Source organism: Neopsephotus bourkii, unplaced genomic scaffold (assembly GCF_033783945.1).
Source record: "Neopsephotus bourkii isolate Nb327-2 ecotype Australia unplaced genomic scaffold, CSIRO-AGI_Nbou_v1 NB_1814, whole genome shotgun sequence".
Taxonomy (NCBI): domain Eukaryota; kingdom Metazoa; phylum Chordata; class Aves; order Psittaciformes; family Psittacidae; genus Neopsephotus; species Neopsephotus bourkii.
Window position 1 is genome coordinate 993,958 of NW_026902287.1, and position 27,924 is coordinate 1,021,881.

Here is a 27,924-nt window from a genome sequence, read left to right on the forward strand (position 1 = left end):
TGTCCACATCTTCAGACTTCAAGAAAAAATTCTAGTCTGTGTAATAGATCAACTTGTTTGTGCGGGAGACAAGTGAGTTTGTATTTCTTTTTGGAAGCTAAGCTGCATTTAGTACTGCTTGAACACCTGTTTTCTCAAGTATTTAAACTCCCCCCACTTACTTACGAAGTTAATCATTCAGATTGGTTCGGTTCATAAACGGTCTCTTTTGCTTATTTTTGTCTTAGGAGTGAAAAGCCAGCAGTGGTCAGAAGAGGCATCAATAGTGTTTCGGAATCTTGTAGAGAAGAAACCCTTGGTGGCACAAATACAGGCAGTTAACGAAAGCACTAACTCTTGGGATCGAAAGATAGTGACTTTTCTTGTGGACACATCTCTTCCGGATACTGATATTTGGATTCATGATTTTGTGTCTGAAAGTCTTGTGGAATTTTCAAAGGATGATTAATCATCACTTCTGAAATGTAGCAGCTCAGATTCGTTAGCAATAAAATAAATAACAGGCTTTGAAGAGAAATATAACTATTATATGGCCTTGAAGACATGAAGGTGATGAAAATTAAAAATCTGTGTTCTGTGAAAATGGTTCAAGTTTAGGTTCTTTTGACTTCAGCCGCCTTTCTGACAATTTGCACTTTGTTTACCATTGTAATGCTAGAATGTTTGGGTGAAAATATTAAAAAGTTATTTATCAATAAAAGAATGTTGACTTTTGTTCATGTGACCTTTCCCTAAATGGGGGAGGGAGATGTTTTTTATCTCATAGCTATTACTCAGAGTAATTACAGGGTACTCCTCCCTTCTACTTTAACTAGCATTTTTATTACTTGGCAAACATGGAAGCAGTCCTTGGTATTTCTAAATTTAGTGTCTGAGGCACGCATTGGTGCATTTCTCCTCCTTCCTTAACTTTTCATAAGAGTTGAACAGTTGAAAGTGCCTTGTTTGCTAGACTGCATTAATGGGGCTTAACCTCCACAGAAGGGTATGCACTTTGTGTGTTTACTAGTCTGCTTGCTGTTCTTTAGCAATGATGCCACTTTTCTGAATTCTTCACTTCCCTCCTCACCCCACTCCCCCATCCAGGTGCTAAATTAAGGCATTCCTTTCCTTCCTTTTTGATAGCTCATTTTCATGTATACTTCTGAGAAACTTTCCAGGACCACTGCTCCCTGGAGACAGGCGCAAGCAATGTCCTTTGAGCATGTGGATCGGTGCTTAAAGTGCTCTGAACATGGTATTTTCGGCCTACTTTAGGGCCTACTTTATTTTTGGCCTTAGAAAAATTTAGAGGAGGTGTAGACATGATTATGTTTCATAGTCTGCTGCCTAGATTTGAGTTTATTTGCCATAGTCCCTTAAAATTGTTAGAGTATTAAAGCTTTAGACAGTGAATGCCAGCAGAAGGAATTTTTCTTCACAGCTCTATGATCATAGCTATATGATCTTTCCAGTAATACATAAGCTGAGCTAAGAAATTCTGCTGGCATGCTGTCTGCATGGGTAAAGGGGGCTAGGTGGAAAGGGAACTGGAAGGTGCAGACCGTATGTAACATTAGAATGAGAGAAGTTCATGCAAGTACTCTAAGTAAACAAGCTGCGTAAGCACAGAAGACTTAGATTCGCACCCTCATGGACTAATTCTGGTGTAGTTCTGGAGATGCTCTGAGGTCATCAGCAAGGAGTCCTCCTGGAAGCCTGGCAGGTGTCTCTCTGCGTGGACTGTACACAGGATATAGCAGAGCCCTTGTGAATATACCAGCCAGCGATAAACTAAGAAACTGCTAATCTAAAGGAATTTGGTAGTTAACATGGTCCTGTCCACATTTAAGTGTGCTGAGGTGAGACATTCAAGTGTACTTTTTGAGAGAGATTACATTAATGCCCAAAATACCAGTATTATTCCATTTTAATGAATTTCTCCTTCCTCAGCTGAAGGTGAAGCATGAAGGCAAAGGAATCAATGTGACGATGAACTGCTGTAGGATAAATTTCCATGCAGAAGCTTCCTTCTGTGTAGGACTGCTTCAGAGCCTGAAGATCTGAATAGTGGAGGTCATTAGGATGAAGTAACCTGGGAACAGACAGAGCAGGTTTTGGGACCCTACACCTGCAGTGTTAGGGGAAGGACCCTCACAGATGCTCAGGGTGGTTTTTGAGCTTGTCTGCTCTTTCTGAAGTATGCCTCACCCCCCCTCCCCTTGGTTGTCCGTGGCTGCTTCAGAGTCTAAAACACCCCAGTGAGAATCAAAGACAATATTCATACAGTCTCAGGCATTTGCACAGCTCAGTACTGGAGTTCACGTAGGCAGCTTTGTGTGGGGGTAAAACAGTGCACCATCTCCATGTGGTGAGTCATTTTATGCACGCATTGAGCATACATCCAACCCCAAGTTAGTAACACAAGGCTGCGTTCAGTTCACATGCTGTATCCAGAGGCTGCATTGTCTCCCTGTCCTCACACCCACTACCCCCTACCACCCCTGTTCTAACTAGCTCCATTACTAGTGCATTACACTACAGGTGCTGTGCTGCTAGTTACTGACTGTCCTGGTTCCTGCTAGGGTATTGTTAATAAACTGTTTCAGCCCAAACTAGCACATTTAGCTACTGTCTCCTTACCCCCTCTGGGATTTTAGTTGGAGAGCTATGCTTTTACACCTGCTTTTAACGTTGGTTTCTCACCTGGTTGACCAGCCTGTAAGTTTCTGATAGATTTGTTACCTGCTAGGGCTGTTTGAGTATATTTTGTGCTCTGGCTTTGAAAAAATGTGCAGAGAGTGTTGGCTGTACACCAGTATTAACACTTTGACTTTGTTGAGGTTCGTGATCCATGAAGTAGTTAGCATAATTAGTAGTGCTAGGAGGCATTAGACCTGCCTGCTCTGTGCAAGCTGTGAATTCACACAGAATGCTGTGTGGTTTTTAACTTCAGTTTTAATGTTTTTGGGGTTGGTTGTGAACAGTTTCTCTGCTGTCATGAATGCATGGGTGCTTCTAGTGTCTCAGTTACGGCTTCATGTGATCTTTCCATTTCAACAGCTATTAGAAAGGCCTCCCCAGGAACCCTGCATGCAGTTCTGTGTGCTGTCATACAAGAAAGATGTGGATTAATTTTAGAGAGTCCAAATGAAAGCAAGAACAATGAAATTCTAGAAAACCTCTCTTAAATTAAATGATTTTGGGTAGAAGGCTAAGGAGAGTAACACAAAAGTTTTCACTCAAAAAGAATCTGCATTTGTATGTAGGGAAAATAGGACACCTAAGGGTTTGAGTTGCCTGGAAATTCACTGGAACTCCAGTTTCATTATAAATGCCAAAACCAGGTAGGATATATCTGTAGAAACCTCCCTTGGCTGTGGAGACGGAATCTGTAATCGTTGGAACCCCATCCAAGATAGGAGAAGGCAGCATTGTTAGATGTGTCTTGTGGATCACTGTGAATTTTATAAACTGGAAAATAAGCATGTGTTACCTAGGGGAAACAGACAACACTGACATAGTTGAAAAGCCTAAGCAGATCTCTTACATTCCCAAGGCTGTGGAGAATAGGCTCTTTCAAACCACCTCTTTTCTGTTTATTCTGCCTCAGCTGTATTTGTTAGGATTACAAAGGTCACCAGTTTTCATCTCCAGTGTTTTTATGCCACATCAGTTGAAGAGCTCTGTCAGAGAACACAATCACAGAATTGTTGTGGTTGGAAGGGATCTCTGGATAAATGCAAGAATGCTCTTTTCCATCCCAAAATGAGTTCCTATCTCCAACGTTTCCACTCCTGGACTACTCTTTTCCCATTTTGGTAGACTTTTGTTGCAAAGCTCTCTTGTATGTGTGTCCTTTGTTCTCACAGTAGCTGTGCATCAGGCAAAACTTCTAGAGCCTAGATTCTCATGTGGTGATCGTGTTAGACAAGGGAAGTCAAAAAGAATCATGCAGTAAAGCCCCCTTACTTTAAATGTTCACCATGACTGAAAGCTTCATTCTGTGTTCATTTGTTCATGGCGGTATTTTCGGACTGGAAGTCTTGAACAGAAGCTGTCCTGCTCTGTGAGGTTAAACATGGCATGGGCAGGGGAGTTTTCTGACCTGAGCGGGCACGTTTCCAGTGTGCTGAGCTGATGCACTCTAGTGTGTCTCGAGAGCTGTTTTGAAGAGAGGCTTAGGTGTAGTTGGAGTTAGCAGTACTAAGTGTCTTGTGAACAGGGCTGCAAGGTGTGTTACTTGCAGTATTCATAACTACCATGTGTTATGGCAGGCAGATAGAAAAGAAGGATCACTGATACTTACACTGAAAACAAATGTGCTGAGAACCTGGGTTAATGTCTTGCTTAATGGAGACAGGCTCAGTGCGTCCTAAGGGGAGTGCAGCACCCACCTTGGATGAGATTCTTGTGCCCACAAAGCTAGACCTGAGCAGCAGACAGATGGGATAAAAATGAAGTGTCTTGTGCATACCTCAGAGAGCAGTGCCAACATGGGCATGTAGGGAAGCTTGGTGGTGCTAGTGAAACCCTTCCAGAGCTGGTCACAGCTTCCACATCCTTGAGAAAGACAGTTGGCAAGCAGGTAGTGTAGATAGTGGCATCTGGGTTTATCTGATCTGGTATCCATTGAGCTGCTTCAGCTTTAAGTGACTTAGACATTTGTGCCAGGCAATGGGTGAATTGGGTGGCTCCAAGTGCCCTTTTCACTGCTGCTGGAAGCTGGGATGATGCCAGCATCTAGGGCCATAATCCTGCTCATATCTGCCAGGCATGCACCGAACCCAGTGCTCAGCAGGGTTCCCATTTCTATCCTTCATTTGGCCCAGCTGTGAGTGGTTTTCCAGGGTTAACCACATGTTGTTCTCCAGACACCACAGACAAGGAATCTCAGTGCCGGGCAGATCAGCGGTATGACAAGATGTGGAAAAAAAAGCCAGGTACCATCTCATGGAGACTGGGGCCATTTCAGATGAAGGGCATTACTGGACCTGGGAAGTGAGAAGTGTTAATGGGGACTGACAGGCCTGGGACCCTCTCTGCTATTGGTGTGTGGCTGCTGGTGGAGAACAGACAGCAGAGAGAAGGAGAAGCTTGGGACTGACACTTTATGGGAGAGTTATTAAAAAAGATTGTAGGACAAATCCAGGAGGCTTTATGGTGACTCAAAGGTGAGAGAGGGGACAGGAGATTTAGCAGCAACGCTGTTAAAACTGTTGGCACCATGAGGCTGGAAGGCTGACGGCAGGCTTGGAGTTGCCCTAGCGGGTGGCTGTCACTAGACGTATGGGGCAAACTGACAGGGAGTTAAAGTAGGATGTGGAATTAGTAGGTGCATTGATACAGATGGCATCTGTGGGATAAAGTGCCCATGCAGCCCCAGTCCCCCAGCAGCGTGTGTGGCTGGGCTTGGTGTGGCTGAGCTCCGAGACCCCAGTGCTGCGAGGAAGGAGCCTCACGGTGCTCCCAGCAGCCCGTCCCCACGAACGGAGGCGCGCACGCCTTAAGGCGCTTTGCAGAGAGAGGCACCTGGCTCGGCGCTCCGAAGGAAGTTTGCTGCGGGACAAGGGGCAGGCGGCGGCGTTAGCCCCGTTAACAGCAGGGCAGACCCTCTGGAAGCTAACTAACCCTGCCTGCGCCGTGCGGGGTCGCCTGCGCGCACCGCGCCCGTCGCTCCGAGAGCGCTGTGCAGGCGCGGGGTCAGCACCCGCGGCGGGGGCCGAGACGGGCACAGCTGTCGGCGGCCGGGAGGGGCGGCGGGGCCGGGCCCCGCTGAGTGACGGCCGGGACGGGGCTGGGGCTGGGGCCGCGGCCGGCCCCCCGCCCCCATCAGCGGCGCAGCCGGCGCGGGCAGGACGCGCCGCCCGGGCTCGGCTCGGCTCGGCTCGGCTCTGCTCACGGGTGCGGTAAGCGGGCGGAGGGGTGTCGGGTCCAGCCCGGCCCTTATCTGGGCACAGTAATTTGGCCGGCAGCGGACTGCACCGGCTCGACATAAATATGGGCCGCCTCCGCGCTGCGAGCGACCGGCAGCGCGCACGGTGTCCGGCTGCCCTGCCTGCTGGTCCGTCGGGCCGCGTATTCTGTCTGCCTGCCGGGTGGCCGTGCCCGCAAGCGTCGGGGCGCTGCGTTGCGCCGGGATGCGCGGAGCCGCCGGTGCGGCTGTGCCCCGGTGCAGCCTCCGGCACCCCGCCGGGACGCGATCACTTGTATCCGCGGCGGAGCGGGTCGGGGGGACCGCGGGCAGCGCCGGGAGGTGCGGGGCGGCCCGGAGCGTGTTGCGGAGGGCGCCGGTAGTTGCGTTTTGTTGCTGTTGCGTTTGTAACCCTGTGAGCCCTGGTGGGAAGTAGTTCTCCAGGGCACGGATCAGTAGAAAGCTGCGCTGCTTGTGTACGGGAAAAGTGGACATTAGCGCGGAGGGGGAAAGATTCCTTGAGTCCTTGTGGCGTGTTTTCCATGGGTCGGGCTCTGTCGGTCTTGAGTTAGTCACGGACTTGCTTTGGAAGGTGCTGCCTTATCTCAAAGATAACTTGCCTTCACTCTGCTGGACGCAGTGTGTGCCCCCACTCACAAACCGTCCTCATGTACTCATCTGCTGGCTTCTGCTTCTGAAGCCGTCCTGCATAGTTTGTGGGGCAGAACCCGTTGCCCACTGCCCCCTGCTCTGGACGCCTGGGCAGCGGTCCTGTCTCTCGTTGCTTTACATCTTTCCTTGAGAATCGGGCTTTGAGCCAGAAAGGTGCTCAGCCACGTGGCTGCAGCTATTTTTAGGTCAGTATAAAACCCCGTCCTGGTGTGTGACTCGCCAGCTCACGTGGGAATGAATTCCTCACTTCTCATCAAAGAGACAAGATCTGTGCCGAGAGGTGGCACCTGCTTTCACTCTGACAGGGGAACAAATGGTGAACAACCTTCTGAGCAAGCCAGCCGTGCTTCAGGTTATGGTAGAGAGCCCCTCGTCGTTGTCTGCTTGGAAGAACGAGCTGGGACACAACATTAAAGCCAGTCATTGTCTTGCCAGCACCCTGGTGCCCAGAGTCCAATGCCTTTAGCAGTGGTGTAGAAGAGCCTGCACTGTTGGCTCTTGCAGGCTTTCTACCTATTGTACCGTAGTGTACATGTATTTGGGCATTCCGACAGGCATGCTGTGTTGTACACTCACTGCTGCTCATTTCAAGGTCTCTGTTTTTCTCCTGTCAGAGCTCTCTTCTTGTGCTACTGCTACTTTTCCCCTTTCAGCATTGCTTTGTTTTGCAGCCTGGCTTGTCTTGCTCTTTTCTCCATAGAAGAGTCTGCTGGCTTTTCTCCAGGTAACACGGTTTTGCACAATATTAGGCATATATTGCTGCCTCCCCTCCTGCTTGTTGATTTGGGAAGATCAAACAGATGTGGAGAGAGCCTGATCTGCCTCATTCCTGATTTCCTTTGCTCGTGTTTTACTTTCATTCACCATAAGGATAGTTTGATTTACGTTTTGAGGTGATCCTGAATGATCCCTTTGTGAGAAGCATCTGTCCTGTTGCCTGGTGTGTAACTGCACCCCGCAGAGTGATGTGCTGCTGAACGCAGTGTTTGCGGATGGATTGTTTTTACTTTCCTGTTTGCTGCTTCACTGTTTTCCAGACATGTGAAGTTGTTGTGAAAGCCCGAGGGGAGGAGGAGGCTGGGATCTGCTTTCTGACTTTCTTCCTCTGTAGTTGATGACCATTTGTGAATTGTGAATGAGGAAGACTCTGTCTTCACCTCTTTATTCCAGGCGGGGCCTTGTAGTCAAAGTTTACTTTGACTCTTGGAAGAAACAGGCGATAAAGATTGTGTTCCGCAGCTCCATGTTCCTAAGCGGCCACATGTGTTTTGTCACAGAACCGCATTGCTGCTGGTGGCTCAGTGGTTCTCCGGTCCATCTGCAGCTCACAGTAGATCTCTCCTCAGCCATGGAGGTTGTGGCTTCATATGGCCTATGCTTAGAAACCCACAGAGGTGGAAACCCCATTTCCCCGGTGCCCTGTCTCAGAGCTGCATGGCCCTCCTGGAGGGAGTTCTTCCTACTTGTTCTTGGTGAATGAGATAAACACGTATCAGAGGCTGTCCTGGGTCAGACCAAAGTGGGTCCAGTCCAGGATACTCTCTGGCTGGCAGCAGTGGGTAACAGACGTGCTGGGAGAAGTGTGGAAAAGCAGGAATGCCTTCCCAGAGCTCTGTCCCATCCCAGCACTGTGCTGTTTATTAGCTTTCATAGCTGGAGGTGGTATCTTTGTTTCTTCAAGCCTTGGAGGGCTGAGTAAGGGTCCCACCTCTTTTAAATGTCTCATTCAGATTTGGTGCTCGGTATATACCACACAGTCATTGCTGCTGGAACAGTACTTGTTTGGTTCCAGTGTTCATTAAGCATCATCGTATCTCGGGTTTATTAGTGGCACCTTGAGGGAGCATTTCACTTTCAATTCCCCTGCCTCAGCCACATTAGCAGTGAGGTGGGATCAGGAATATGCAGATGTAGGTGTGTTACGAACAGCTCATAGTGCTTTGCTTCGGGCTGTCTGTCAGGGCCTTTGATTTACAGGACATTGCCATTGCCTGTGGAAGTGTCCAGGTGCCTGCTCGGTGCAAGACAGAAGCCTTTCTGCCCCTGTGTTCACATGGCATCCTTACGTTCAGCTGCTCCCTTCAGCTGGAGCGTGCCAAAGAGGCAGGAGTCCATCTGAGGAGTAACAGAAGTTCAGGCAAGGAACCCAAGGATCCCTTTTCAGAGAAGGCTGGCTGTGAAGTTTCCAAGTGGAAGGGATCAGTTACAGAGCAGGAACTGGTGTCACTAATGACTCAAGTGTACCCGCACGCCTTTCATAGGGATTAGTAGTTAATCGAGTAAGTACATGCCAGCTGCATCAAGAGAACCTCACCCCCAATAGGAGAACCCATAACTGTGTTTACAAGTGGGTCCTTTAAAAGTATGTACGCATTTCTAAATGGAAGGTGCAGCTGGGATGGCTTGTGTTTGTGTTTGTGCAGGGTTTGACACCATTATGTGTGGCCTGGTCACCAGACATCCGGGTGATTTTCTGGGTGGCCCTGATAAGATAGACCATGTGGTAAGAGTAGCATTGAATTGTGTGACCTGCAGGCTGCAGGGGTGTTGAGGATAGCAGGGCCAGGAGAGTGCAACCAGTGTAAGACCTCCCTTGGCACCAGAGGATGAAGGGAGAGGTCACAGAATCATTAGGGTTGGAAGGGACCTCTGGAGACCATTTAGTCCAATCCCCATCAAGGCAGTGCCAAGCCACTTTGGTCAAGCACAGGGAGCTTTCCCTACTGCACGCGTGACCTCAGAGAACAACCTGTTCTGTGTGGGACTGGCAAGTGCAAGAATGGGAATGTCCACACTGGCATAGGAATGAAGCTGCAGCATCAGTAAGTGTTGCCCACAGCATATTGATCATTGTTTTAGGCTTCAGTGGTGACAGTGACTCCAGATAGCATTATGTGTTTTGCGTGACTAACGTCACCTAGAGAGGCAGAAGTCACAGTGTGCTTTGATAACATCCAAGATGTCTCCTTTGAGACGTTTCTTTTCAAATAGAAATTCCACTGTGTCTTAGGTTGCTGGTTGTGAGGGTTTTAACAAACCAGAGTAAATCCAGATCTACCTTGGAAAAGTCCTGAGTTTCCTGAAGGGACAAAGGATTCCCTGTGAGAATTCTCTAGGTAGGAGCCTCTTGCAAGGAGCTGAGACAGCCTCAGTCTTTCTAGTTGATGGCTGGCTTGCCTGGTGCAATGAGGATGACTGCCGAGCTCTGTTTTCTGCATCTGATGTCAGAGCTTCTCACTGTTTGGAGCATTCTTTTCTCTGTCCCCTCTTCTCATCCAGGGCATGAAAGTGCTGCCACTGCCCAGCTCTGCAGGGAAAGGCTGAGGGACAAAGGTACGCCTGATGGACACTGCTTGCTGAGCAGAGGATGGGGACATCAGCCACCTCCTGTGCTCTGTTGTATTGATGCTTGTCTATTCCACAAGCTGCACAAGGGCTTCTCAGTGCGAGAAAACTGCAGAGCAAGGTGCTGTCTTGGTCTGGAGGTTGCGCGACTCACTCTCATGCTGCAAAAGCAAGGGGCTTAGCCAAGGTGACCTTCAACTGTATCTGAGCTCATGATGCTTCAACAACAGTTTGCTTCAGGGGAAGGCAGTTAAACCCCATTGTGTTGAACTATAATCAGGATTCAAACTTGAATCACAGCAGTGAGGATTTTGCTTCAGTTGGGTAAGTGAAGTGAGTGCGGAAAGCAAGTGGTTTTGAAATGTAGGGGATCAGCTTGGAGCCAGTTCCCATCCTGTGAAATCACCTCCAGGCATTCATGCCAGTTGGACAGACACGTGCGTTCTTCTGGGACCACATCACGTAAAGTTTAGATAGGCAAAGGACCTCCGGAAGTTTGTGATCCAGCACTGTCCTGTGAGCAGGAGGAGAACCTGACCCAGCCCCAGAGCTAGGTCAGGTTGCCTGGTGCCCTGTCCAGTTGAGCATCAAACACAAAGGATGGAGATTCCACCACCTCTGTGGCCCCTGTACCACAGTTACACCGCTCTCACAGAAGGCGGTTTTCCTGTTGCCACAGCTTGCTCCTGTTGCCCATTCCCTTCCCCAATGCACCTCTGAGGAAAGCCTGGTTCTGTCTTGTCTCAAAATCCTTTCCCTTTAGGCAGTGGGTAACTGCAATTAGATCCCACTGCATCCTTCTTCAGGCTGAAGAAGTCCACTTGCCTCCATTTCTCCTTGCAATTTCTGTGTCCCTGCCTCCTTGCCCATCCTGACATCCCTACACCGGAGCCTCTTCAGCTTTGTCAAGACGTCTTCTTCTGCGGGGGCATCAAACTGGACTTCAGTGCTGCTAAGCAGAGGGGCATGCCCTCTGTGGACCTCCTGGCTATATGCTTTCTAGTGTAGCTCAGACTGCGAATCCAGTGCAGCGTCTGTAGGATGTCTCTTGCGGCTTTAACAAGACATTTCAACATCTCGTACATTCAAGGTGGTGATGCAGAGTGCAAGTAGACTAGTGGTGCTTGACACTGCAGCCTGGTCTGTGTTGACGGCTTGTAAAAAAGACTATTTCCTCTCTGGCTGAGAAAATGAGATCAGCCTAAAAATCTACAAAAAAATGAGCAGGAGAGCATTCCTTTAAAAGGACTGTGTTTAGCTATTTATCTTCCTTTCATTTCTTCAAGCCGAAGTCTCGACATCCAGCAAGAGCAAAGTGTTCATTTGGAGTGGGGTAAACTTATGAATGCCTGTACTGCAGGTATGGGGCACGTGGTCACCTGCAAGGCTCCTGCTGGGCTCTGGGTTGTGTCTTCAGAGAAGGGACCACTGGCTCCAGTGTGGTGCTTGTGCCTGTGTGCTGGGAGGGGAGCATTCCTTTACCAGCATACCTACATTTGCTTTCCTTGTGACCAGGGGAACTAGCGGTAAGAAGCACCCAGCAGTTAAGCCTTTGGATGTGTAAGGCTGTGTGATGACACTGGGGACAGATTTAGGTCTTCCTGTACCCTGCTCTGGTTTCCTACTGAGTTTTGCAGAACTGGTGTAGACTCACATGTTTAGATACGGTCGCAGAAGGAGCCAATGCACAGCTTTCCCTCTGTTGTCGTTGGATCTGCCTGTAGTTTGTTGCTCCCTTCCTGGAACTTCTGGCAGCTGGGGATGTTGGAGTGCTCAGTGACATCAGGGCAGCTGTGGAGAGCTCAGGCTCTTGCACACCAGCACCCAGATACGCTGGGGTGTGAGCCCAGGGTTTGCAAGTTGTCCCATGAGCAGCAGAACCACCAGAGGCTCACTTTTTGGTGTATTAATGTCCTTCAGCCCTACATCCCCACTGTATCTGCCCCAGCACTAACACTTGCAGTGAATATCCCTTCTGCAGGTGCTTCTCGTACTCCTTGCCTGTACAGCTTCCTGCATTCACTGTCAGATAAAGGAGATGCTTAGGCTTGCTCCACATCACACCTCTGCTGACGAACCCTTTGCACACGTGTGCCCCTTGACAAGAAATCAGGGTTTGAGTCCTGCGTCAGATTTTATTGGAGTTAGCTGATGGCTCTGAGGTTTATCAGAGGACTGAGAGGCCATGCAAAAATACAGTCTTCGTTCAAGAAACCAGCTGCAGCTGATTTGCTCCTCTTACCTGCACAGCATGTGTCTCGGATTTACACCTGAGTGATTCACTGTGGTCTGAGTGTATGCACAGAAAGTCCTTAACTTCTCTTGAGCTAACAGGAGATGGTCACTTGAGGGATGGGTAGTTTCTCAAAAAAAGCCCTGGTGTTTGTCTTAGAAGTAAAAGAAAAAAATAAAAAGACACTGTGCAACGGCAGAGGGGTTGATAGAAATCAGTTTGTTATTTTCATCCTGTAAAATAATAGCTCTGAACTTTGATTGAGATTTATACTTCAGCTATGAAAAAATCTCATACATAAATCTCATAAATCAAAACCCTGCATGAGTCAAATAGGAACTCTTTTTGAGCCAGGATATTCTCACGAGGTTAACTTCTGCATCTGAGGCTGCTGAAGGACAGCTTCCATCCTGAATGCCTTTTTGTCATCAGACTTGGCAGAAGAATCACCGATACCTGTGCTGGTGACGCTGCTTGGCTGCCTCATTGTCTGAGACACCAAGCCCTCAGCTTGCTTTCCAAATTAAATGCACTTAAAAAGTTTCCCAGTGGATTTGAGGGTTGGCTGAGGCTGGGGATGTGCATTTATTTTGCTGTGGCTTTCACTGGGGGCAGAGTACACAGAGTTCCTGTCCTTTATGCCTTTTGCTGGTGATTCAGTGTGGCCGGTGTCTTGGGATGCAGCAAGCCCTCCTGATGCTGAAGCCTGCTGCAAAACACTGAAATTAGGGGCTGGCTTGGACTATAACAGAATTTATCACCAAAAAACCCCTGTATCTTGGCTGAGGTTTGTTGCTCTTCCTCCCTCTGCATGTATGGAAGGGGCTTTGTGTAGTTTCTGTGCTGGTGCACATGGGAGGTTGTGCAGGGTGGGCTTCCCAGCAGGAACACGTGTGAATCCACCATCACCACATTACGCAGCACCAAGGGGAAATCAGCCTTCACGTTTCCTCTGTGACACCTTTGTGTTTCCTTGGACTCTTACCTTGCTTGCTGCTGTTCCTGTTGCTTTACCCAGTTCTGCTTTCTTGTTTGTTCCTTTTCCTGGGGTTGCCAGAGCACGGGGGGGATGATCCTGCCCATCCCCTGACTCAGCAATACCTGTGAAGCTCTGCAGCCTCCCCAGGCAGCCTCTTGCAGCCTGAGCCCGTTGCTGCCCTGTGCTGGCCCTCCCTGCCTGCACACCTGAGAACCATGAGCATGGACACGAGGAAAAACTTCCTTACAAAGGGGGTGGTGAAACACCATCAGTGGTTGCCCAGAGAGGTGGTGGATGTGCCATCCCTGGGGACATTCAAGGCCAGGCTGGACGTGGTTCTGGGCAACCTGTTCTAGTTGAAGATGTCCCTGCTCACTTCAGGGGAGTTGGACTAGATGGGCTTTGAAGGTCTCTTCCAGACCAAACCATTCCATGATTCTATGACCATGGCCCTGTGCCTGCTCTATGCTCTGGATGGGACACTCTGATCCCATGTGGATCACCTTCCCAGGTCTCCACTGGTTCTCTGCAGGGGGGTCAGCGCTACTCTCAGGGTCCCATAAAGGCATAGTGCTGTAGGGGGCTGTACAGCTGTAGAGCAGTGAAAGGAGTATTTCCAGTGTCATATGGGATGCCTTTCATTGTCACTTGTTCTACAGCACTCATTTGTTCAGTGGGTTTGGATCCTTCAGAAAGAAACTGTCCCATCCCCGTCATAATCACAAATGTTGTCTTTTTTTTTTTTTTGCTGTTGATTTATTTTGTCTTCCTATATTCATGATAGGAAGAGTCTTCCGTGTGGTCTGTGTTCATCTCCCACATGATTTAATTTTCCTCCTTGAGCATTTTTATTGGTCTTCATGTGTACCAACTTGTGTGCTCTTCAGTCTCACCAAGTGCAAGTGCTTGGGCTGTCTTCTCATGTGTCTGATGAATACTTTGGACAACGAGACCTAATACCTTGCTGTCTTTGTAGTCAATATGAATTTCAATTTTTGGAGGGGTTAAAGTTGTAATAACATCTGCGGCTCCTGTATGCTACATATATATTTTGCTGTGACGCTTCCTTCATTGATTGAATTAAAAATGTAGTGGTAGGTTTAATGAAAATAGCACGAAATACAAGCTGCTGTCTCACAAAGGCATTGATAGTAGACTTGATGGAACAGATTTGTGGTGACTTAGGGTTGACTCTTTTGTGGATGTCCTGGATTTCACATTTGGATATGATATTGAGTTGCGCCGGAGGTTTTGGGTTGTTTTGGAGTGCAGGTGTGGGACAACCTGTGTTAAACAATGTCTGAACCTTAGCAGGGGTCAGGGAGAGCTGTTTGTGGCAGTGGCTGTTCCAGCATGTTGTATAAGTGAGAACAGTTATGCTTAGACAGAATTTACCCCCTTTATTATTTCCAGCAGTACAAAGCCCTCTGGCCATTTACAGCAGATCATAGAATAGCAGAATACCAAGTTGGAAGGGACCTCAAGGATCATCTAGTTCAAGCTTTCTTGGCAAAACACAGCCTGCACAAGATAGCCCAGCAGCCTTTCCCGCTAAACCTTAGAAGCACTCAACGAGAAATCCACCACTTCCCTGTGGAGATTATTCCAATGGTGGATTGTTTTCATTGTGACACATTTCCAAGGTAAAGACTAGACTATTTTGCTGACAAAAACTAGAACAGGAGTAGAACTTTCACATGAAAGATGGGCTATTTTGTGTTTTCTCCCAGCACTCCTTTACACGAGAGGGTAGGAGAGGCCGGGGATGTGGAGGTAAGGGGGAGCAAGTGAACATGCTGATGCTGGAGGCTGCAGCCAGCAGGGTTGGTCCAGTGGCATGGAGCGGTACCCAGTACCCTGCACCATGTCATGGTGTGCTCACTGCGGCAGCTCTGGGGTTGTTGGCGCTGCGTGGCTGCACCAGTGAGGCTAAGAACCCTGTCCCATCCCAGCAGCTCTGCTTGGGTTACATAGGAAACAGAACTCTCCCCATGGGGATTTGGGCCATGCTTCAGCAGGCTCTGCACCTGTCCTCACCCCTCAGGGCCTTTGCTATATGCAGCCCCAGCTTTGTATCTCTGCAGGATGCTTTGAAACCCGAAGCGCTTTCCAGAAGCGTCCCCTGTGCGCACTGACATCCGACGTCTGTGCCGCCTTTCACCTCTCGGTGCTGACAATCTCTGTCCTTCTGGCAGGAGGCGACAAGGTCAGCGCTGCCGAGCTCCGTCCCAGCCCAGCCGCCACGGCTAGAAAGCGGCTGGGACTTCTTCAGGAGTGGCTGTCCACACGTCACCAAGATGGAGGTTGCCATATGCATGGCAGCTGTGGGTATTTTAAGTCATTACAGGGGATTTATCAGCACAGGGTGGGTTATCCGCTGCCATCCTGCCTGCTCTTAGCTCTGGCTGCTTCTACAGCAAAGGGGTCAAAACTAAGACTTGAATATGAAATACAGGCTAGTAGTGGTTTGTGTGCTTTAAGCTAAGGTTGCAGTGGGATGGCACGTCTCCAGATCTAGGTCCAGGCTGCTTTTCTAGGCTCTCCCACATCAGAATAATGAATTGCTGTAATGACAAGTGTTTGTCCTTCATAGAATCATAGAATGGTTTGGATTGGAAAGGACCTTAAGATCATCCAGTTCCAACACCCCTGCCATTGGCAGGGACACCTTCCACTCGACCATGTTGCTCAAAGCCCCATCTAACCTGGCCTGGCCTCGCTGGGTGATCGTGATAAAGGCTCTGCTTTTTAATATGCCAACCAGAAGGGCAGCCCTGCTGGGGCTGAGCTGCCGGATGTGGCTCCTAGCCTGACCCATGCAGGGTTGCATGGCTGCTGCACATCAGTCTTGCAGCTCGAGGTGCCTTGCACTGACTGCTGCAGGGATTGGTAAAACGCAGGAGTGCTGGAGTCCCCACTGCCTTGCTTACCCAAACCCACCATTCCTCCTGCTTCCTCCTTCACCCTCTGCTACCCTTGACGCTGGTGCCTGCAGGTTGACTGTATGGAATAAACCATCCACAAAAAGCTGGTTTTTACCCTCTGCAGGAGCCTCAGGGGCCATTCCTCCCATCCAGGAGACTACATTTCCTGGCGCTCCACCTCCTAAGTGGTGAGTGGTAGGAATGCGAGTGATGCAAGAATTGCCATCACACCAGCGGGACACCAAAGGTCTGACCAGATGACAGCTCTAAATTTAAGGGCTTGCTGGCAGGCCATGTGTGTGTTAGTGTGCCCTTTTGTGACCAAGCTAAAGATAATTCTCCTATCTGGACCAGCAGCTGCGCTGTAAGTGGCATAAAGAGACTTCTCTATTAATGAAGAGTGATCATGAAAACATGATCTGCCCTAAGAGTATGGGCAAAGCTGGAGAGATGTGACTTGGGGTAGGGCCCTGACACTCTGCGGAATCTGAAAAGAGGCCATTTATCGAAACTCAGTTTGGCTCCTTGAGAAAATGAGCAGGCCTTGCTGTTATTTTAATGTAAATGCCACTTGAGTGAATAACAGGACTTCTTTAACTGGTAGGAAAAGCCAGTTTAAATTACCCAGAGTTCAATACCCTCTGCAAAAATGGAGCCAAAGACCCCTATATGTGCAAACTGTTCTATGGAAATTTCAGCAAAAAAGCAGAATTGAACATGGTTTTGTGTGTTGTAGGGAGTGTATGTTTAACCCATTTGTATATTTTAAACACATCGACCTTTGTAGGTCTACTACAGTCTTTTAGAGCTGGCAGAGGTCCAGTTACGTGCGTGTGATTGCGTATGGCAATTTATAGTAGGAGACGTGGGATGAACCCCTGGGTCAGAAGGGCTTATCCAGATAGGTCAGTTAGTACATTACTGCTGCTACTTGTCTGGAAGGATTGGTTTAGGTGTGCAGTAACGCTCGGGTCAGCTGCTTCGCTTATAGCAGCACAAACACGTGTTCTGTTGGGGAAGGTGGGTCACTAAACAGCACGTTCAACTGGCAGCTTCCTGCACACAAGTGGATAATACCTCCTGATCTCCTTCTGGCCTTAAAACATGAGGAGGAGTGCTGCACTGCAGCCTTGTGGAGGCTTGCAGGGCTCAGGGGTACTCAGTGATGCCACAAATCTGTTTTCCCATCTGGTGACTATGTTATCTGGAGTGCCATGTGCAGAGAGGTGTTACTGAGGGCTTGTAAGGGCGTGAGAACTGCAGTCTATGGTTTCTCATTTGTTGTCTTTCAAGGAAATAAATGCCCAGGACACTTTGTTAATATCTGGTATCATTTGACATCTGTAGCCAGGGTCCTGTACAGAGTACTTCCTCAGTGCTGCCCTGTAAGCCTGGGGCAATGTGCTAGTGAAGTTGTGCCACTCTCAGAAGCATGGGCATGTAGGATATGGACGGGGGAGTCTGAGCAATCCTGGCTTTGAAGTCAGCCACGCTTAAGACATAAATCTTCTGCAGTTCTGTGGTATTTGGCATTCCCCAGCCAGATGGGCCACCATGTCGTGTTTCATGTCCTCAGTGTTATGCTTCTTGTTTCCTTTTCAGGTCCTCTTTCAGCATAAAAGTGAGATTCACGAGACTCCTCTAAGATGTCTTACAGAAAGGAGCTAGAAAAGTACCGAGACCTGGATGAAGACAAGATCCTTGGAGCTCTGACAGAGGAGGAGCTCAGGAAGTTAGAGGATGAACTGGAAGAGCTGGATCCTGATGTAAATAATTTTTACATGGGATTTCTAGGTGGTACATCTCTGTATTTGTAGGGGAATGGGCTGAACTAATAATCTGTATCTAAGTGGGATTCTGTGCAGAGCCTGTACTCAGTGCAAGGATGGAGGAGGCTGGCCACAGGTGAGCAGCAGTTTTGCTATCACAAGCACGGGCTACACGTGGGACTTTGTTTCTGTGATACTGCTCTGCCCTGGCCCCAGTGTGCACACTCTGCTGTGATTTAGAGCACCAGTGTAAACCAGTACCAGTGCAGCATGGTAAACCTGCAGCAACAGGATCTCTTGCTTCTGATCAGGCCACCTTGGAAGGAATGTTTTGGGATTTGTGGATTGTTTGGAGGTTATTTTCATAGCAAACTTCAAACACTGTATTTTTCTCCATTTAGGCAGAAATCCAAATCCCAGAGTTTTGCGAAAAGGGACAACTGCTTTTTAGCAATCTCCCAGTATTAGCAAGAGCTGCACATATGCAAACACTGGGCCTGCTGATGCCAAGCAATGAAAGCTCTTTGAAGGCAGCAGTCCTGTGGCCCCAGCAGGGGATGCACAGAGCCAACTGGCAGGTCCCTGCATTACGGCAACATTAGATGATGAGGCTGAGCACTGCCAAGTGAGAGATTGTTCCTGCCACAAGCAGTTAGTGTTCCTGGGGGAAATGATGGACAGTGGTGGTTGCATCATCAGTATTTTTAATTGCAACACAGGAAAATAATTAAGAGGAGCAGGCTGGCTCTTGGGACTAAGTATATGCATGGGCTGATGGGCTGGTTACGGCTGACTTGGAAGACGCAGAGCCAGGCAGTGTGCAGCAAAGGGTGCGTAAAGGTAAAAACATCTGCCACTGCAGGTGCAGCCTGAGTACAGGAGTTAAAGCACAGGTATTGCATGCTCATCCCTCGCAGCATGAAGCCTGAGGAAGCAAGCTGTTTCCTACACCTCCTTCCTTGTGCATTAGCGCAGTTCTCCTCTCTTGTTTCCCAAAGTTACACAAGCCTAAATTGCTTCCTATTAGTCATTGTCCTTCCCAGGATTTTCACTGATAAAAATTCTAATTATAATGAGTTACTTTTATTAGGCAGGCATGGAAAGATCAGTGTGGTGTTCAAAATCACCTTGGATGTCTTAAAAAGTAAATGTTGACTTCTATCCAGCAAAGCTTTAAAGAACATGCTTAGTGCCAAATCTGGGAATAGTCTTACTTACTGCATTAAGGCTGTTCTATATTTACACATAAGCAGGTGCTTACGTGCTGCATGTGTCAAGCACAAAGCAACTTCCCATGGTGGCTAATGTGACTGAATAATGAGGCATTTGCAGAAGGGCTGAGGTTTGCAGGGGTTTTATTCTGAATGGAGTGACCTTCTCTGGAGTTCTGTGATGGACATGAAGGAGAGGAGACCACCTCAGCTCTCTGCTTTGCTCTGTGAAAGACCATGGATTTCCCTGAACTGTTTTTTGTTTGGACACACGTGGCCCCTTTGGCATGCACGTATAGGGAGAAGACCACTCGAGTTCAGCAGCTTGGTTCTGGTGCTGTAACTGTTGTGAAGAGGCAGCAGAAATGGTGAGGGTGGGGAAGAGGCTAGGAATAGCAGGAGGTGATGACTGAGAGCTCCCAGAGAAAGCTGCTGTTGTGGAGAAACGCCCACTTGGCAGCATGGAGATCTTTCAGTGGAGTCAGAATTTGAAATGGTAGGGGGAAGGAGCATTACATGTCTTAAATTATGTGGGAATTGGTTAGATCAAGGTGACCTTCTACAGAAGGACAAGGAAATTGGAGAGGGGAGATGGTTGGATGGATGAGGCCTGCAAAGATAACCTGTGTTTCTCCCCTCTCTGCCCAGAACGCGCTGCTGCCGGCGGGGCTCAGGCAGCGGGATCAGACACGAAAGCCGCCAACTGGCCCGTTCAAAAGGGAGGAACTCATGGCCCACCTAGAAAAGCAGGCAAAGGATGTTAAAGACAGAGAAGACTTGGTTCCGTTCACGGGTGAAAAGAGAGGTACGGTCATCCTTTGCACCACACTACGTGTGTTGTGATGAAGGGACAGCACGTGCACAACAAAAGGGCTGTGCCTGACCGGCACTGATAAGCACGACTTCATTTTGACACCACTGGGGTGGTGGATCTGCTGTCTAGCTCCAGCCCGTGTTGGCTGATAAGCTGGGGTGTGCCCAAGAGGTTGATGTGCTTGCTAATTTGGGTACCATCTGGTAAGTGATGGACAAAGGCTGTTACCACTGTGCAGCTTCTTTCCATCCCCATCCCCCTGCAACTGTATCAAGCTCTGGGGTAGACATCGTCTTCTGTCTTCTCTTGTTCCTCCTCTGCCCTGTGAGCTCTGGAGGCTGCACTCTGTCTTCCAACACTACCTTTCATCCCCCATCCTTATGTTCTGAACTTCATCTTGTTATAGAGAAACCCCACAGCTCCCCTCAGCTGTGATGATCCCAACAGTTCCTATCTAGTCTTCATCACCCCTTCACAACCGCAGCCCCATTTCCCAGTGTTCTGCAGTTTGCTTGTTTCCATCTCCCTGAACCTCTACTCTGTGATCCTGGGGCTTTTGAGAAAATGGTTTGCTCTGCCTCTTCTCTTGCCTCTTCTTCTGGCATCTCTTTCTGTTACCCTGGGACATGTTGTACTGTCCAAAGGACTTTCCTGATCCTGTTAGCCCTCTGAATATCATCTAATGTGAGACATGGTCCAGTCTAATCCTTGCCTCTGGGTTCCAGGAGCTTCTCAGCAGCTTTTTTCTGGTGTTGTCTCCCCTTGTACCGTGATCTCCCTGCAGCAGATTTGGTTGCATGCTGCTCTCACTACTAGCTGCCCCATGTCAAAAAGAGGTGCATGAAAATTTAAGCATGTGAGCATGCTTCCAAGTTGTGGTGTTTCTCAAAGCTGCCTCCTTACTGATCCACATAGCTTGCTGTGAAAGAGCTTGTGTTAAATCTGTCCATTTAATAAAACTGGAGGTCGTAATTGTAGGAAAAAAAGGCAAGAAAAAAAAAAAAAAAAAAGAAAAGCTCTTTCCTTGAAAGAAGTAATTGAAAAGAGTAAATTGAGTGCTATCAGGAAGAGCGATTTAGCAACTTCAAGCGTACCCTAGCCCAGCAGGTAATAGTAGCGCTCAGCAGGAGGTGAAGGTATTTCAGGCATTTTCAGCCTCCAGCTCCTGGCCTGAGCTAATCATATTTCAATCTGATATGATCTCAAACACATTAAATATATTTTACTTGTAACACACCGTTGAGTGAAGACCTTACTTACAGTGGCTGTGAGACAGAGGTAGCAAATTATATGTTCACAGCTGTGGAAATAAATCACCGCATTTGCAGTTCAGAGGGTGATTTACTAGCTTGCCATGGGAGGTGCTCTGCCTGGCCGTGCTGCTGGACAGGGTAGGAGTTGGCGCGTGCATACACGCTGCAATATGGTATATAACTCTGTGTTTGAATGCACCTATTAATTTAAAGTTCAAACTCGTAATGAAGCATGACTGAGATATGAGACTTTCTACAATTAAACCCCGTAAGTTTCAATGGTGCAGAGGTGTCAAGAGGAGTTGCTCTGTGATGGCAGAATTAAGCTGCCCTGTTTTTCCTGTTCCCTGCTGAACTGACCAGATGGTGTGCAGTTTGCTGAGCCACATGTCCAGTGGGACAGTGGCTCCAGGTGCCCACACCATGGCAGAGCTGAGGGTAACAGCCCTCCACAGGCAGGGTACCAAGAAAGTGCCTGGCGGTGCAGGCACACATGACACTGCCTATTTTTGTGAGAGCAGCTATGTCCCAGGAGGCAGATTCCTGCCCTCTTCATCAGGGTGGCAGTGTGCAGGCAGGAGATGGGCTGTTTTGGATAAGGCTCTTTATAGCAGCCTCTATTTCAAACCAGGGGAGCCTGAAGCACAGTTGCTTCTTCCTTGAGGCTAAATTTAGCCCCTTCTCTTTCTGCACATCCCTGAGCAGCAGGATCTTTTTTTCTCCCCTTTGGTGCTGCTGACTCTGGTTTCAGAGGGTGACAAAAATAGTCCTGGCTGGTATGCCAGGCTGAGAGCTTTGCGCTCGCTATCTCTCTGCAGTGATCCTGGATTATCTCAGGGGAGGGGACTGCTCTGGGATCCCTCCTCCCACCCTGCAGCAGCGATGGGTTTACCCAACAGACTGCTCCCTGTTGTGGTGGTATGAAACACCACAAGCTTCATCCTGTGTGTTCTTCAGTGGCAGCACGGGCAGGCGCAGGTAGGTGCCCCGCTGTGAAATCTCAGACCTTCACAAACAGATCTGCCCACCCGCTGGCACTGTGAACAGTGAGAGCTGGGAGCATTGCATGCAGTGCTGTGAGCCCTACCCACTGCCCCACAACTCCTTGGGATGCAGCCAGCTTTGGCAGAGAAAGCGTTGTGGCTTCCCTGGTGATCATCCTGGGCATGGGGTCTGACAGGAGCCCACGGCATTCAGAGCTGGACTGGAGCTGTGCCACTTGCTGCACAGCCGCTTATCCAGATGGGCAGGCCTTCATAGGAAAGGGCCTCAAACAAGCATCTGAGATGGCAGCTTTATGTTAAAAGCTGTACCTGTCGCTTTGCACCTCTGACCTGTTACTGGCCTGGGAGATAGCGCATGGAGGTCTCCATCTGGCATGCCCTCTGTGTCTCTCTCCCCTCCTGCCCTAATGTTGAGCTCAATCAACTGCCCCAAACCTGCTTCTCTTTGCACCCCGTGTGCTTGCCAGGCTGCCATCCCTGCCTGCTGCCAAACACACTCCACTACCTCTTTTCCACCCTCTTCTGGCTGATGTACCATCTGCCCAGTCACCATGTGTTTGGAGTTAGCAGCAGGAGCTGTCTCCCTGGCAGGACCGATGCTACAGAGTGCTGGCCCCAGGCCCCTGGCCTCTCTGGTCCATGTGAGAGCTGGCAGATCTCCATCCCTTTCCTGCAGCCTTCAAAGAGGTGAAGTCCAGGGTGGGGCTGTGCGTGGCTTTCTGACTGCTGTGTGTTGAACCATCATAGTCCTGTACAAACGGACTGCCGGGCTTTTGTAGGTGCAGCTTCTGTGCTGGTGAGAGAGTCCAGCCCCACGGCTGGAGGTGTCTGGCACGTGCCTCTTGGCTCACACCGCAGCACGGCTCAGGCCAGCCTAATGGGAAGGGATTCAGCATCTGCTCCAGTTTTTCTCTAGGTCTTTGTGCTCCCTCTGTCCTTTCCACTATGCAGATCTCACCCACGGAAATGCATCTGCATGGCTAATTGTAAGACAGGTGCTGTAGCTATACTGAGAGTGACCTTGTTTTGCGTTTATAGGAAAAGCTTGGATCCCCAAGCAGAAGCCGATGGATCCTGTTTTGGAAAGTGTGACCCTGGAGCCGGAGCTGGAGGAAGCCCTTGCTAATGCCTCTGATGCAGAGCTCTGTGACATTGCTGGTAAAATAGCTTCACTTGAGTCGAAAAGTTGATTGACTACTAGTTTCTTTTTGTTTGTTCTTTCGTGGTAAATGAGCCATTGAACGTTTTGCCATTAATCTGAATGCCGGCAAGTTTGGACAGGATTTATTTCTTCGTTAAAAAAAGAGAAGCGTGTGTTTAAAGTTACTCTCAGATCTTGTAATTTAATCAGCAGCATAGACCAAAGCTGAGGAGAGAGAAGAATCGTAGAATCAGCAAGGTTGGAAAAGATCTTTAGTATCATTCAGTCCAACCATTACCCCAGCACTGCCAAGTCCCCCACTAAACCATGCCACTGAGGGCCTCATCTACACGGTTTTTGAACGCTTCCAGGGACAGTGACACCACCACTGCCCTGGGCAGCCTGTTCCAATGCCTGATCAACCTCTCTGTGAAGAAATGTTTCCTAATATCCAATCTAAACCTCCCCTGGTGCAGCTTGAGGCCGTTACCTCTTGTCCTATCGCTTGTTACCTGGGAGTAGAGACTGATCCCCACCCCACTACAACCTCCTTTCAGGCAGTTGCAGAAAGCTGTAAGGTCCCCCATGAGTCCTCTCCAGGCAGGCCATCCAACCAATTTCCAACCCAGTAAAGCTTAGAAAGAGTCCTCCTATCCAGGCCGTGAGCAGCCAATTTCTCCAGAAGAACGCTGTGGGAGACAAGTGTCAAATGCGTTACTGAAGTCCAAGCAGACAATGTCCACAGCCTTCCCCTCATCAACCAGGCATTTATCAAGGGAACAGAGTGTGTTCTTTATCTCCTTTGCTGACTGTGCCACTGAATCTTGCAAATTGCAGCCTGTCACCTTCAGGAGTGTAGCTTTTTTTGAGCCAAATCTCTGGGAAACAGTCAAGCAGACCCAGTGAGAATGTGGATTTCTTGTGTAACCTATTATAAGAGCTGTCCAGGTAGAGTCAATCTGCAATGGATGCTCAGGGATGTGATTTGTTAAGAAGCTTTTCCAGCTCATTGTAAAGACGTGTTTTTATTGTGATTTGTGCGGTCGGTCAGTTTTGTGAGTGTTAGTTCACAGGTGGGAGAATCCAGCATTGAAAGGTTGGTGCACTTGACAGCTGCGAAGCAGGTTGAAATGCACAGCAAGCTGGAGATGGTGGCAGAGCAATTTCAGGCGCCCGTTCAAGCCCTGACAGTGAGCTGTCCCACCAGAAGGCTCAATGAGCTGAGGATGGGCATGGTCCCTACCTACCTGAGGGGCTTACACCTCCATGCTAGGCAGGTTCAAGCAGTGTCCCATTGCTGCTTTTCTAGCACTGTTGTCTGAATGGAGGTGACCTCCTGCAAGCTTCTTTGCTCTGCCACTTCAGAGATGACAGTATTGGTATCTTGCCGCAGCCAGCAGTGTGGACTTAGCTCTGTGACTGGGATCGTATATGTCTTGGCCAAAGGAGCATGTGAACACCCCTGTCGTGGTTCAGCATTACTCTCAGACTAACGCCAAAGCACAGCACTGTACCAGCTGCTAGGGAGAAAATGAACTCTGTCCCAGCCAAGACCAGGACAACCTCCTGTTGCTTTACTGAGCTCACACGTCCCTGCTGGTGTAGCAGTCAATGAGTATTTCGGTGCTACTGGTTCTTCTTCCAGTTCCATTTCCTTCAGACTTCCATACTCCCTAGCAGTATCCTCCTTGCCGGAAGTCTGTAAGATAGCCTGTAGAGTAACCAACCCAGCTAGACATCTTCTACATAATAACAGCACATTCTGCCTTAGAAATGTGCCTCTGCATTAAGGCATACAACATACATACCCTGGCCACGCACTGCATCTCTGGCTTTTGCTCTGTACTTCTAGAGCACTATGAAGCCCTGCCTATAAAATCTGCCTTTCTAAACTCCGTATCTGTGCAGCACTTATTTTCACAGAGAAACGCTGTTTTGGGGCACCTTGTTCTACAGTTGTTGGGAGAATGCACTTGAAGTGGCAGCAGAACTGATGAGATATAAGCTGTGCTGAAATCTCAGTATTGACAGTGGCAGTGTTGTTCCTGCCTGTTTAGCAAGGCTCACTTACAGGAGCTCGTTTTGCTCCTGCCTATTTAGCAGGGCTCATTGTCAGCCATGATGTGTTGGATCCCTTCCTTGGCAAGGCCAGTCAGATAGCTCTTGTGGGTGGCTCCCATCAGGACCTGGAAGGTCTCCTGGGTCTTTAGTCAGCTGGAGAAGGCAGAAATTCTCCCCGAGCTCTTTTGGATAATACACAGCAAACACCAGACTTTCAAACAGCAGGTCCCGTTTGTCTACCAGCACAAGTTCTAGCCCACAAAACCCTGCATGGTCATAGCAGCAGATCCTTCCCTCTCTTCACAGTCCTGGCTGGTGGAGAGATTCTGTTGTCAGAACAAGCTGTGTTTGGGGCATATGTGTGTTCCCAAAATGCTGAGCCTGCAAATGATTTCTGTGGGCTCTTTTGCACTCTTGAAAGCTTCATCTGTTGGAACGTGGCAGAGAAGGGGTCCAGCTAAAATACAAACAACAAACCCAATCTGCCCAGCCTCACTCAAACTTTGAGACAGAGGCTGCTGGGCTCTGTGAAATCCAGTCAGGGATGTGCTAGGGAATGGATGGTGGTGTTTGTTCGTGTCCTTTGCTGCAGACTGTTCTGCTTGTGCAATCCAGACCTGGACATACAGCGAGCTGACACCATACCAGACGTCATTCATGTTATGGGCCTCAAGAATAGCCTTCTCCTGCAACTCCTGGCCCTTCTTGGCCAAGCATTGAGGAAATGGTGATAGACTGATGCCAACCAAGTATAAGAGGAGCAGCTCATGGGAAAGCAAAGTGCCTTTGTGGTAGCATGTTTGAATTTTAGGGAGTTATGTCCTGTATTTATTTTAGCCACTGTGAGCATCTGGAGGCCAAGATTTCTTCAAATGTGTCTGTTTATAGCAAGTGTTCACATCTCTGCATTTTTCTTTAGAAAGTCATGTAGCTGTAAAAGAAAGGTTGATTAAAAAGCCAGTTTATTTCCAAACATGAGCTTCCTGTGAGTAGCAGAACTATTTTTAAAACAGACCCTTTGCTCAAACGCTCCTAAGCTTCCCACTGCTCATTTGCAGCTGGTATGAATGTCAGCAGATCCCCTTGTGCATTTGCATATTGGTTTTGCAGCTATGAGCCTGAGGTGCACAAACTGGCAGAAGTTCAGCTTTTGGTCTCCTACAGCCTTTGACTTTTGTTCATACCATCACTTTCTGCATTGTGTCTGAGCCAGCAGAGCTTTAGCTTCTTACACTGTCAACTTCCAAGCGTACACAGATCAGTTCAAAGCACACCACCACCACTGCCCTGCTCATTGTTGAGTAAAAACATAGAGTGCATTGCTGTGCTTCGGGTGGCAGTCACCACCTTGTACGTTGCTGCCTGAGGGGTCGGTTTGGCTCTGCGTGGGAAGCAGCACATCTCACACACTGACTGTCACAGTGAGTGGCACGTGCCCATGGGAGACGAGGATGCGTGGGCTCCTGCTGGACTGGACCCCTTAGGTTAAATCCTACCAATGGCAATTTTAGTGTTTTATTGTCTTCCCTTCACTATTTTTGTGTGATGCTGAATCAAGTTGGCTGCTGAGAAGCCTTGGCTGTTTGTCTGTTGGTTGTTCACAAGATGATGGTCCTCTTCTTCTATGAATTGTGCTACACTGGAATAAACAAGGAAGCATATCTGATCCCTGTTGTGTATTTATGACAGCTGGAAGGCTTGGTCCCTCCTTTGTATGTTGTCCTGTGGTTGTCCAGGGAAAGGTGATGTGCTACAGACCTTCATCCCGGGAAGCACAGCATGTATGCATCTCTTCCTGGCTTTGGAGCCCGTAGTAACTCATGTTCTCCTTCTCTTTTTCTGTAGCCATCCTTGGTATGCACACCTTGATGAGTAATCAGCAGTACTATGAGGCACTGGGAAGCACCACCATTGTGAACAAAGAGGGGCTCAACAGTAAGTGGTTTAGAGTGTCAGCAGGCTGCAGCATTTGGCTTTGAAGCTGCTAGCAGAGACAAAGTGGGAGTTATTTTAGGCTGAGTGCCCTCCATTACCCGGGTTTGGACCCGGAGAGCACTTAGCAGCAGGCACCCTGTCCTGTACCAGTTGGCCCCAGTGATAGGCAGCATTGGTGTATATACACGAGCACAGGTGGAGCTGATGAATGCTTGTTCAGTCTCTCATTTTGCATCTGTGTGTCCAGTCACGCTTCCCTTTCCCAGCACTGCTTCTGGAAGAGACAATGCTGCTGCTCAGGGTGCTCTCTGTTTCACATGTCTTGCTCATTACTTGCAGGTGTGATTAAGCCCACACAGTACAAACCAGTTCCTGATGAGGAACCAAACTCAACAGATGTGGAAGAAACTCTGAAAAGAATACAGAGCAATGATCCTGACCTTGAGGAAGTCAACCTTAATAATATTATGGTATTTGTTCCTTTCTACTCTCCTTAGTAACAGAACCAAATACTTGATACACAGAAGGCAGAAACCAAGCCTATTTTGCTGCACAGTGATACCGTAACACTGTATCTAGCCAGCCAAGGAATGCCAGTGCTTCCTATCTCTGTTCTGGGCAACAGGGATTGTTACCTGCTGTGGGGCAATGGTGTGGGGTTGGTAGCAGGAGGACTCCTGTAGGTGCCTG

General features: G+C 48.7%; 2 protein-coding genes across 4 annotated transcripts in view; both read left to right on the forward strand.

The window, feature by feature from the left end:
* The window catches only part of LOC133206627 (tudor domain-containing protein 7-like), a 33,195-nt gene extending 32,482 nt beyond the window's left edge, over nt 1–713 (forward strand). Inside the window, exon 16 of the mRNA XM_061342744.1 lies at nt 228–713. Coding sequence (XP_061198728.1) covers nt 228–448 — 221 coding nt within the window. The 3' untranslated portion in view covers nt 449–713. The remainder of the gene's footprint in view (nt 1–227) is intronic.
* Nucleotides 1–27,924, forward strand: part of TMOD1 (tropomodulin 1) — a 37,908-nt gene that overhangs the window by 2,146 nt on the left and 7,838 nt on the right. The window contains exons 1-6 of one of the 3 annotated variants that reach the window (XM_061342741.1): nt 5,776–5,888; nt 17,649–17,812; nt 19,675–19,831; nt 23,136–23,255; nt 27,145–27,234; nt 27,574–27,704. In XM_061342741.1, coding sequence (XP_061198725.1) covers nt 17,693–17,812; nt 19,675–19,831; nt 23,136–23,255; nt 27,145–27,234; nt 27,574–27,704 — 618 coding nt within the window. In that variant the 5' untranslated portion in view covers nt 5,776–5,888; nt 17,649–17,692. Of the gene's footprint in view, nt 1–5,775; nt 5,889–17,648; nt 17,813–19,674; nt 19,832–23,135; nt 23,256–27,144; nt 27,235–27,573; nt 27,705–27,924 lie in introns of those variants that run through there. The other 2 variants (XM_061342742.1, XM_061342743.1) reach the window with 2 other exon arrangements.